This window comes from Sceloporus occidentalis, unplaced genomic scaffold (assembly GCF_023333645.1).
Source record: "Sceloporus occidentalis isolate IW3139 unplaced genomic scaffold, rSceOcc1.0.p SCAF_66, whole genome shotgun sequence".
NCBI classification, from domain to species: Eukaryota; Metazoa; Chordata; class Lepidosauria; order Squamata; family Phrynosomatidae; genus Sceloporus; species Sceloporus occidentalis.
Window position 1 is genome coordinate 671,072 of NW_028317046.1, and position 12,551 is coordinate 683,622.

The 12,551-nt window shown below is 41.1% G+C and overlaps 1 protein-coding gene across 1 annotated transcript in view; it reads left to right on the forward strand.

Moving 5' to 3' along the window:
* Positions 1 to 12,551, forward strand: part of LOC149286806 (nephrocystin-4-like) — a 95,158-nt gene that overhangs the window by 43,013 nt on the left and 39,594 nt on the right. The window contains exons 14-15 of the mRNA XM_089493639.1: positions 1,105 to 1,287; positions 2,909 to 3,047. Coding sequence (XP_089349765.1) covers positions 1,105 to 1,287; positions 2,909 to 3,047 — 322 coding nt within the window. The remainder of the gene's footprint in view (positions 1 to 1,104; positions 1,288 to 2,908; positions 3,048 to 12,551) is intronic.

Genomic DNA, 12,551 nt, shown 5'->3' on the forward strand with positions numbered 1-12,551 from the left:
ATTAGCCAATCCTTTACAAATTCTACCATAAACCTCAGTAATAAAAATAGATCCTTTTCTACTTCACAAAAAAAGAAAATTTAACAAAACTCTTACTTAATGTCAGATAAACTAAACTAATTCATTAAAATATACAGTTTAAAGTAAATCCTAAATCTGAGTTATATAAATATATACACACTACTGTTTGGGGTAACTTAGAAATTTCCTTGTTTATGAAAGGAAGAAAAAAATAGAATTTTATCTCATTTGTTCCTTTTTTATTCTTTCTCCATAAACCATCCCAGCCCCCCTCGTTCGCTCTCTGTAGCCGTCCTTCTTGCTTATGAGGTTGGCTGTAGCCGGGGTGGTGAGAATTGTGTCTACAGTAACAGTCACTCATATATACGAGCCGCGCACCGATACATGAAATGTTCCAGTGACTACAAACGTCCCAAATCACCCATTTCTATCCCGACTTCACCTTAGTGCCGCGACGCAGAACAGGTCGGTGGTTTAATGAAATAACATCGCAGCGACCTGTCTTTCTATAGGCAGGGAAGAGGTGTTTCCCTCATTCCCCACCCACTAAAAGCTGTCTGAGGCTAGTCCCGCCCATTCATGTGACTATCCCCTCCCATATGCTTGGCAGGCTCCTCCCCTTCATGAGAGGGAGCACTCCCAGGTAGTTCAGGTATGCTTATGGCGGGTTAACTGAAAGCCAGCCTTCTCACCTTAAAGTTTTAAGTATTATTATTGTTGTTTATTATTATTATTAATATTATTTTCTATTTATATAGCAACAGGTGTTAAATGATTCCAGTCCAAAATTGTAAAGGTTTTTCTTTTTTATATCTGCAAACTTTCATAAGTATCTGCTCCTGGGACTCTTCAAATATTATTACCATAGTAACCAATTCATTGTCCATGCTGATTGGACTATTAGTTGCTATGGTAATAAGACCACTCTTCGGACTTTGTGCTATACACGATTATCCATAGTGCTTGATATTACCACCCCATTATGAACTGTATGTGTGTTTTAGATGATTTAAAATATATATAAATCAGATGCCGCATTTTCTCCATTCATTTAATTTTATTATTACTTTATTCCGCCTGTAGGTGCCATCCGTGACATGTCCGCTTAATACGTCTTACATGCACATGATTCGTTGGGCCTCGTTTAACCCTCGCCTGGAACCTGGCTCTTCAGAAGTGACCTTATCTCTGCAGGGAGGACCTCAAGCCAACCCCAGTAACGCCTTAGTGTACAAGATACCCCCGACTAGCATGAGCTCCGACGAGGTAACGTTACTCATCGTTTCACTTATCTGGGGCTATTCATAAGCAACTGCAGCGTGACAATATCTGTTGTGCCAGCATGTTTTAACCGTTAACTTTCCTACTTGGAGAGGTTTTTGGCACATTTTGGCCCTCTACTCCTGAGTTACAAAGATTTAAAATACATGACAAATTCCACACAAAATATTCTCTTCTTTCCTATTTTATTGTGTTCTAGAGAAAACAGGTAGAGCATTTTCTTTTCATATATTTTTATAAAAAAAAAAAAAAGCTGAAGCGTTGCACACTGGCATGTTCAGAAGACTAGCGTGCTAATTGTGTGGACACACTGGCATGTTCAGGACACAAGTGTGCCAGTGACATCTGACATGTTCAGAAGGCTAGCGTTACATTGGCATGGAAGGGTTGGCATGTTCAGGAGGCTAGTGTTCTATTGGCATGGAAGGGTTGGCATGTTCAGGAGGCTAGTGTTCTATTGGCATGGTAGGGTTGGCATGTTCAGAAGACTTGTGTTCTATTGGCATTGTAGAATTGGCATGTTCAGGAGGCTAGCATTCCAGTGGCATGGACAGGTTGGCATGTTCAGAAGGCTGGCATTCCCGTGGCATGGATGGGTTGGCATGTTCAGAAGGTTAGCATTGCAGTGGCATTAATGGGCTGCAGCTGGGTTCAGTCCTGAGCCTTGCAGAGTTGAACGCATTGCCAGCGACACTCTCTGCTTCGGGGAAAACGGTCCCTCCTAGATCACGTATGTTACACCGTGGGCAGCTCGTACTTTATTATCTTCAGATAAAGAATGTTCTGTTTGAAATAATATCTACAGTATAATAAAGTACTTTTCATGCTCCATGAACAAATAGAAATACGCTTGTGACTTTGTGAAGGTCACTGTTTAGAACATGTTTGGTTTTCTCAATGAGCTGATCTGCTGCATCTCCCTGACGTTACGATCAGACACGATATTATTAGGTATGTATTATGATTTACAAATGAAGACGAACACTCCAGTCATTCAATAATCGCCCATACGCCAAACTCTGCTCAGCATATGCTATCCTGGGACATTCTTCTAGATTATTTATTGTTGAGAGATTGGTCTATCTGATTTTGTAACATATGTTGAGCTGGAATTGCCTCAATTTATTTCGTTCATGCTCATTGATCGTTTACATTGTAATAGCTTCAGAAGATACGTTTGATCAGCAGACCCTGACAGTTGGCAATGTAAGGGCTTGTGTATTGTTATTGATAACACTTTTTGACATGCTAATGAATATCTTAACGAGTTTTGTTTATCCAATATGGTTGACACTATCATTATGTCTATGGTATGGACACGGAAGGCTTTGTAACCTTTCTAGTCTCAATGTTCTCAAGTACTTGTATGATACAATTATATGGGTTGTTTGCCTCTCATACAAGAAGGGCTAAGCTGGTCCTGGATAATGATTATCATGACAATTAGTTAAATCAAGAGATCTACACCGGGCCAGCTCAGCCGTTCTGGCAGGAGATCCCACCAAGGTTGTCCCTTCCCGAAGTCAAAATGATCAAATGTCCTGCAGACTCCCCAGTTTAGAGAATAAACTGTTGAGTACATCGAGTTCCTTCTCCATTAACTCAGGTGCAGCAGGTGGAAGCCGGAACGATACAGTTTGAATTCTATGTCCGCTCAGAAACGCGTTTTGAAGATGGTGCAGAGTCTGTAGACGGCTTCAGGGAAGAACTTACTCAGTCGAACAATAAAACAGCCTCCTTTAACCGTAAGTACAACATTTGTTATTTGCCCGGTTATAATCCAGCGCCAAATATCCGCCGGTTGAGTAACCCCTGTACCAATCGCTCCTGAACACAGCTTCCTGAGAATGTTTTTCATTGTTGCTATTAATAAAAAAAAAAACCTTGTTGATCTGGTATAAAGAAAGGGATGTGAGTTTGCCGTGCTTCGGAGGGGAGATGTGTCTCCTGTAACATAATTAATCTTTGAATAATTCTTTGAATTAGTTTCATAATTGTTACTGAGAAAAAAATGAGTCTTCAGATGTCTTTGTCCTGCTTCAGTGGCCACAATTATGATTAGCTAGATTTCAGATGGAAAAGAACAGTAATTAATTATTTGTATTTCTGTATGTGTCTCCATATGCCATTATGAACCCATATACCCTACCGTTCAAAAGTTTGGGGTCCTTGTTTTGAGAGAAAAAAGCACATTTTGTCGATTTAAAATAAAATGAAATGGATGTAAATGACTATTATAGCTGGAAACGGCTTATTTTTAATGGAATCTCTTCATAGGCGTAGAGAGGCCCTTTATCACTCCCATCACTCCTGTGTTCCAATGGCCCTTTATCACTCCCATCACTCCTGTGTTCCAATGGCCCTTTATCACTCCCATCACTCCTGTGTTCCAATGGCACGTTGTGTTCGCTGATCCAAGTTTAAGGTTAAAAGGCAAATTGATGGTTAGAAAACCCTTTTGTGATTATGTTACAGCCAGAAAGGTTCTTGCTTTCCACAAAACCAGCTAAGTGACCCCAAACTTTTGAGTGGTAGTGTGTATTTTTGTGCGTTATGCATCTTATATAAAATTACTGCACAAACTTCAAAAGATGTCCATCCTATCTAAAAAAAAGGACTGATCCTTTTTTCAAAATCTGAACATATTTCTGCATCCTCCATGCTTGGGAGAAATAGCCCTAATAAATTTTATCTATATTTCTGTGCCTGCAGCTTATCTTGAAACTTGTGGCTTTGGAGTCCTTTTTCATTGTTGCCACCAGGGATGAGAACGATAGCCCCTGTTTATTATTGTGGAGCTGATTCACAGTTTCTCAGTTGATTTAGTGTTAAGACAGACTAGACCCTTTTAGAATAACTTTATTGGTTTATCCACTAAATGAAAAATACCGCATTTGCTCGATTATAAGACGACCCTGATTATGAGACGACCCCCCAAAATCTGAATATTAACTTAGGAAAAAAGAAAAAGCCTGAATATAAGACGACCCTAAAGGAAAAAAGTTTTACCAGTAAATGTTAATTCATGTAAACTATTTTTTTTAATAAAAGCTATGATTGAGAAAAATATTTTTTTTGTTTTTATTTCTTGTATTTTCCAGCCTGTCCCCCAGTTACGCACATCTGCCCCCAGGCTTGCCACACCAATATGGCACTGTGGCCCATGATATGCCTTTTAACCCTCTATATGCCACTGTGCCCCATGGTATGCCTTTTGACCCCCTATATGCCACTCTGCCTCCAGAAATGCCTTATACCCCTATATCCCATTCTGGCATTTAGGGGGTTAAAATGCATATTATGGGGCAGAGTGGCATATAGGGAGGTATAAGGCATTTCAGGAGGCAGAGTGGCATTAAGGGAGTTAAAAGGCATTGTATAGAGCACTCTGCCTCCAGAAATGCCTTATACCCCTATATGCCACTCTGGCATTTAGGGGGTTAAAAGGCATATTATGGGGCAGAGTGGCATATAGGGAGGTATAAGGCATTTCAGGAGGCAGAGTGCTCTATTAAATGCCCCCTTAACGCCACTCCAGAAATGCCCTATGCCCCCATTTAACTAACACACACACACACACTCTCCCCCCCCCTCCCCTCTCCTCTCTCCTCTCTCCCCTCTCTCCCCTCTCAGCCCTCTCTTACCGGTGCTTCCAGCCGGGGCAGCGGGTTGACGTCGCCTTCTGCTGCAGCCGGAAGGAGGTGGAGTTGGCAGCGGGGGTTTGTATGCGTCCGTCGCGTATACTTTCCCCGGCTGTCAGAGATCAGAGATCTCTGACAGTCGGGGAAGGTCTACGCGACGGACGCAGACAACCCCCGCTGCTAGCCACACCTCCTTCCGGCTGCAGCGGACGTTGTCTACGCGGATCGCGTAGACGTCAACCCGCTGCCCCGGCAATACAGCAGGAAGCACCGGTAAGTGTGTATGATGGGGGGGGGGGTGAGACAGGAGGATCCAGGTCCCCTGCAGCGGTGCGGGGGATCTGGATCTTAGTCTCCTAATCAGACTCTATTTGAGGTCTGATTAGAAGACGACCCCGATTAGAAGACGAGGGGTATTTTTCAGAGCATTTGCTCTGAAAAAAACCTCGTCTTATAATCGAGCAAATACGGTAATAAATAAATCAAGAATATTATCCTGTGTGATAAATTATTTTTTTTTAACGCCAAAAGAAATCCGATTATGTGAAACAACATTACTTATCTAGACTTTTAAATGGTCACAGATTCATAGCAATGGATTCTGCAACCGCACAAATGCAAGATAACAGTAATAACGATAATAACCACGGCTGGGGGCTCTCTGGGTTTGACTCGGAGTCTCCGGGGGAATGCCTGCTTGTCCGGGGCAGTTTCCGCTCTGCCTGCTTCCTGGCCACTTTCCCTTCCTCTCTATCCAGCTCCCTTCCTCTAAGGCTGTTTGGGGTAAGCCCCGCCCCCATGTGCAGTTAGCCCTGCCCCTACACAAAGCCACTCCCCCAGCAGAGGACGCTCTCTGGGTACCCACCCTGGGAAGCTCCCCGATATGAAATCTTCATTTTTTAAGTCTCATGCCCTTTACCGTTATCTTTCTTTTCCTAATATTGCTTCGGGGCTGTCCCAACGCGTGTTTACTTGGGTTACGCATGATCTTAAACCTCCCCAGTGCTTGCACATTTGCTCTGGGGATTGACTGCTTGTGCGCAGGAAGTTGGTCTTTCCATGCAGGAAGTTGACATGACATTGCCCGCTGCAGACATACATGCAGACATACATGCAGTCTACTTATCACCAAGATGTTTTAGTGGAAGCCTGTTGACTGCTTCATAAAAAATGGTTTCTTTGCCGCTGACTTCATTAAGTTAAATCTACTTTGTTGCAAACTTTCTCTTTTTATTCTCCAAACGCTCATAAGTAGAGGAAACGCTTGGCGGTAACAGCGTTACGGAGCAGATGGTATTGCTTCAGTTTAGACTGACCCATAATTCTCACGTGTATATGTTTAATTGATATGTCACGTCGGCTGTGGCGTAGACAATTTATTTGCTGGTGGATTCTGGAAGTCTTGTAAAAGTCAAACTCAAAGATCTTTAAATGTACACTTTTTCTTTTATCCTATTGATGTCCTGTCGGGCCCACCAATTATGGTACCTGGGACCTCAGGATTTGATCCCACAATCTCAGGGTGAAGGGGTAGATTCTCGGGGTCACACGGTCTGGAGATGACCCCTTCCTATTGTACACCGCTGTGATCGTATACAAGACTCCCAATTGGTGCTTTTGCTCCCCTGATACCCCCGCTTGAATGCAAGTGGCTCAACTAAATAATGACTAGTTAAGGTTTCCATGAGGTTTTAGAGCTATTTGGGTAACGCATTTGGCGAGTCACTACATAGAATCTTCGCAATGTGCTATTAAAGGGTTAATATTTTGAGCGAATCAGGGTCAGCTCATTTAGAAAGTTCCCAAGGATGCCGATGACTTGTACAAGCCTGTCGCAGAAATCGGCGTCCTCTAATTAACATACCCCCCTCTCCGGCACCGTATGTGGGGGTATTAAGGGGAATGATCTAACCTAGGCATTGGGCTGGATATACACAAGGACAGGGCTAGCCCTATCAGGAGGGATAACAAAACAGGAAGTAGACAGGGCCGGGGTAGGAAGTTGGTGCAGCTAAATGCCACTTCCCCCAGCGACAAGTCAAAGGCCACTTGGGAGCCATGAGCCATGAACAACTTATTTCTTTCTGTGACCGTCGGGAAAAGCTGCTAGATAAGTAACCAGGCAAGGTCAATGAGCATCTAATTGAGGGGTAGAACAAAACTGGAGGTTACTCCCCGTTTAATATTATATATTTATCCTACATATCTATGCAGAACACCAAAGGAGCCCAACTGAAAAGAACATACAATCAAGAGTCATCAAACAGGCAAGAGGAGATGGGGAGAGACTCGGTGCGGTCATCGAACCATTAATTATGGGGATGCCAAAAAAACATAACATTTTCTTTTGAGTTATGTAGTGGATATCAGGAGGCTACGGCAGTATGTCAGCTCCCTGACGCCCTGTAATCACACCATATCCACGCAAGCTGGCTTTTCTAAGATTTATACGTCTAAATTGCATAGGATTCCTAATATATTACACTTGAGTTTCCCCATTAAACAGAAGTTATATTCTCTTCTTTTCCCAGCTAATGCCTGAATTGGGAATAGCAGTGTATAAATTCACTTTACTGTTAATAACTTTTGTGTCTCTTTTTATGTTATTAATTCACTTGTTCTTTTTTTACAGATTTTAGAAGTCGAGTCTAGTTAGAATTCATAAGGCATCATTCCCAACATCATGCAATATCCACTTTTACCACCAGGGGGCAATACATCATTATGGAATAACTGGGTCCTGCGTCTGGGAATGTTGCTATTATCATATAGAGCTTATAGAGTTTAACATAATGACTTCAGTATATAAACCAATCACACGTAACCATTTAATAATGTCATATCTGATACAAGAGAAAAAATACACAAGTGGATTATAATATTTCGTAGGTGATAGTTAATTGTACATCTGCAGGACGGCAGAGACAAGAAAGACCAACTATTAAGCTAGAGTTAACTATTTTCTATTAAATAATCCGTATATGTTACGTGAAAACATAGGGCTGGTTTATTAATAATAATAATAATAATAAAATATAATTAATAATAATATAACATATGACCAGTAAATGATGTCCCGCAAGGAATGGAGAACATTTAATGAAGGATTTTTGGGAGAAAGCACTGTTTGGGACATAAAAATACTTTTAACTGTATTTCTAGGTCAGAAGTAGATTATGTAAGCCGTGACAGTCATATTCTTGTTTCCTTCTGAAACTGAAGCTCCTAAACTCCTTCCGTCCAAATACGCGCCATAACGATAGATGTCGCAGGACATCCCTAAGGAAGCTTACATTGAAATATCATTTCTTATACTCATGCGCACGCTTTTTGTTCCGCTCCGCTTTAATGAAACTTGTGCAGTTGTCTAGAACAGTCTTTCTAGTGCAGCCGCCAGACCATTCCCAAATGACAGTCCGCCTATAAGGTTCTGTTCTGGGTTTTTGTAGAGTCCTGGAATAGGAAACACAAGTATTATATCCCAGGCTGTGCATGCATGTATATATACACTAACTTTCACATGTTTGGGGTCCCTTAAAATATCCTTGTTTTTGAAAGAAAAGCAAATTTTGCTCCATTAAAATAACTTGAAATGGATCAGAAATCCAGCGCGGACGGGGTTAATGTTGTAAATGGCTATTGTAGCTGGAGACTTATGATTTGTAATAGGCGTACAGAGGCCCTTTATCACTCCCATCACTCCTGTGCTCCAATGGCCCTTTATCACTCCCATCACTCCTGTGTTCCAATGGCCCTGTATCACTCCCATCACTCCTGTGTTCCAATGGCCCTGTATCACTCCCATCACTCCTGTGTTCCAATGGCACGTTGTGTTCCCTAATCCAAGCTTAAGTTTAAAAGGCTAATTGATCGCTAGAAAACCCTTTTGTTAAGCTAGAAATGTCCTTGTTATCCATGAAAACAGCTTAACGACCCCAAACGTTTGAGCAGTAGTACATATACTATATATATATATATATATATATATATATATATATAGTATATCTCAAAGTAACAAACCCCCCTGAAAACCAAAATACCCAGATACCGTGTAATACCCTGCAAATCCCTCCTTGGGGTAAAAACCACTGCTGGAACAGATAACAATTCTATATAAAAGGAGCTTTGGTTCAGCATAACAGAGAAGGACAATATTCACGGTGGTAGATCTAGTTGATCCAGGATTACTTGGGATCACAATTAGATAAATCTAAATAAAAGCTCAAAATTCTTCTTGATGTCAAACAATACAATCAGGGAAAACGGAGACATGAATAATAAGTAGATTCCAATTACATCTCAAAGCGTAGGGGGGACATTTATGAACTTGACAATTTTGGTCCATGATGATGATAGAAGTTGCCATCTAGTATCATAAAAAAAAAATGGCTGGTTATTTGCCCCTACGCAGGCTGTTAACCCTTTGCAAACATTAATTAATTGGTCAGAATCTGTATATATATATATATATATATATATAATATAATATTTTTCCAAATATATTTTATTAAAGTTTGCAATATACAACAATAATAAAATAAGGGGATAAACAAGACTAAACCCAAACTTTTGGAAGCCGTGGCCTCCTCCTTCTGCGGTTTTTAGAGATTTACAATATGCGCATACATGTTTTCACCATTTAACCCCCAACCGAGACGTGTGGGAGAAGAGGCCGTTGCCGTGTTTAAAATTTCCCACCTCCGGAGATAAGTTGTACCAAATACCAGAGCAGAATCAGTGTGAGATAATAAATAAACTGGAAAACTGATTTTAAATCAGACATGTTTAGGGAACTAGTTATTGCAGTCTAATAACCCCAGATCATGTATGTATTTATTCCTCGTTATATGCACCTTTCGCTTTGTGTTCCTCCCTTTTTTATTCTGTCATAAACTCAATAATCATAATTTAGCTCTTTTTTTTTTTTTTTCGGTAGTTGCCTAAATGCAGCCATTTCTGGTTTGATTAGCACCCCCCGCGTGCCCGTACACCCAGCATTTATGGTTAAAATCTCTGCGTTTTTACTGCCAACGATGTGTTCCGACAGCCATTCAGGCTTCCGGTACATTTATAATATACAGCATTAAACGGCACGCTGGCCGCTGCCATTAAAGCATTTATTTCATAAATATTTCTGATCTGAACTCAATCAGATGCTCTGCACAAGCTCTTGACCTACATTTTTTTCTCAAACTAACAGCATATTTGTGTTTATGAACCAGCATTTAAACATGTTACGCGAAATGCATCAGGGATAAATGGAAGCACTTAACCAAAGTGGTAAGCCTGGCGCGTCACCCTATCTAACCATGATGACCGGGTTTTTTGTTAAGCCCTATACATCAGAAATTAATTTAAAAAAAAATCACCGTTAGAAGCTGCAGGCAATCCGTGCCAATAATAGATCTGTTTGTAGTAGATAAATAATAAAATGTCGGGATTAAAGACCTGAGATGGGATTTACGCGCCGCGTTTTGCACCAATTTTTTTGTGTTTCTATATAATAACCATTAATGCCCATTGTACGGCGCTGTGGAATATTATTAACTAGGAACTCCCCAGGTTAGGCTACCCAGAGCTCTGCCTCTTCTGGGCAGTCTTTTCACACGGGCTAGCTGGCTATGTGGGGGGCAGAATTAGCCCCAGACAGTAAAACGCGGAACGAAGTGTGTGTGCGTGTGTGCCCCTCCTGCCTGGAGAGAGACTCATTTTTTATTGAAGTCTAAATGTTCTGGAGCCCCACTCCCCAAAGGGAAATGCAACTTCCACCTTTCCTCCTTGGCCCAAACGAGAACCTCAAACCACAAAAAGAGAGAAGAGGCCCGGAGACCCTGGGAAGCCGCCGTTACCCAGAGACTCCCGGCCAAACCCAGACAGTTCCCAAGTACGCTTACTACACTTCCCATTGTATTATACTGCAAACCATAAAACACTTAGCATATCTTTTAGCTCCTTCATAAAAATAGACATACAATTAGTCCTTCAAAGCCATCATCGTTTAGAGATTTTTTATTTTTTTTTAGAAAATAAGCAAAACAGGACATAATGTAAATATAATGTACCTGTACTCGGAGGTCGTAAGCTTAGTATTAAAATTCTGGTTGGACGTAAGAGGCAGTAACGATTAGATTTTTTTATTACATTCGGTAAAAATGACTGGCCGACAGCGCTGCCTATAAAACTGCGCATGCACGAGCCTTGTGAATCCGGGCTACATCTTTCTGTGGAAAGAAGGCTGGATTGGTAATAATAGACAGTGCTGAGCAAAATCAACCCGGAGCTATGCTGTTCCTTTAACGAGTCAGGTACTCCTATGTTTAATTTATTATTTCATCTCGTTTAGTTTATTGTTTATTACGTGAAACTCACGCAGCAGCCAATTTACTATGGGTTCCGGTCTGTCAGGAGCAGCTATAAAACCTTAATGAATGGAGTTTATGAGGTATACAATCCCATTTATGCAAATATTATTAGATTGTAAAAAAAAAAAAAACAAGCTTACATTCTTTATGTTATTCTAAAAATAATAATAATTAAAAAAAAGAATTTTGGCGCACACTTTTATATATTTTGAAACCATAATAATAATGGATCAGAAATCCAGCGCAGACGGGGTTAATGTTGTAAATGATTTTTAGTGGAATATCTTCATACAGAGGCCCTTTATCACTCCCATCACTCCTTTATCACTCCCATCACTCCTGTGGTCCTTTATTACTCCCATCACTCCTGTGTTCCAATGGCCCTTTATCACCCCCATCACTCTTGTGTTCCAATGGCCCTTTATCACTCCCATCACTCCTGTGTCCCAATGGCACTTAATCACTCCCATCACTTCTGTGTTCCAATGGCACTTTATCACCCCCATCACTCTTGTGTTCCAATGGCCCTTTATCACTCCCATCACTCCTGTGTCCCAATGGCACTTAATCACCCCCATCACTCTTGTGTTCCAATGGCCCTTTATCACTCCCATTACTCCTGTGTTGCAATGACCCTTTATCACCCCCATCACTCCTGTGTTGCAATGGCCCTTTATCACTCCCATCACTCCTGTGTTCCAATGGCCCTTTATCACTCCCATCACTCCTGTGTTCCAATGGCCCTTTATCACTCCCATCACTCCTGCGTTCCAATGGCCCTTTATCACTCCCATCACTCCTGTGCTCCAATGGCAGGTTGTGTTTGCTGATCCAAGTTTAAAAGGCTAAATGATGGTTAGAAAACCCTTTTGCAATTATGTTACAGCCAGAAATGTCCTTGTTTTCCATTAAAAAAAAAAGTTAAACGACCGAGAACTTTTGAACGGTGGTGTGTGAGAAAACGAACTGATTTAGATGGCGTTCGTGTGCGATACGAATATATATTGTAAAATTTTAATAGATTTAGCAGCAACACCAAAAAGGGAGAAACTCATCTCAAATAACGTAACCGCTAGCTGTGTTGTGCATCAGTGCCATTTAAACCTGAAATGACCTAGAGACAGAATGATCAGGCTGGTTTCATTGAGCATCAAAGAAAAGGCACATGAAATAGCTCGTAACATTGACCTATCGCTGGCTGTTGAGAAAGCTCTATAAATTTTGCTTAAGTAAGTTTACCTCCAAC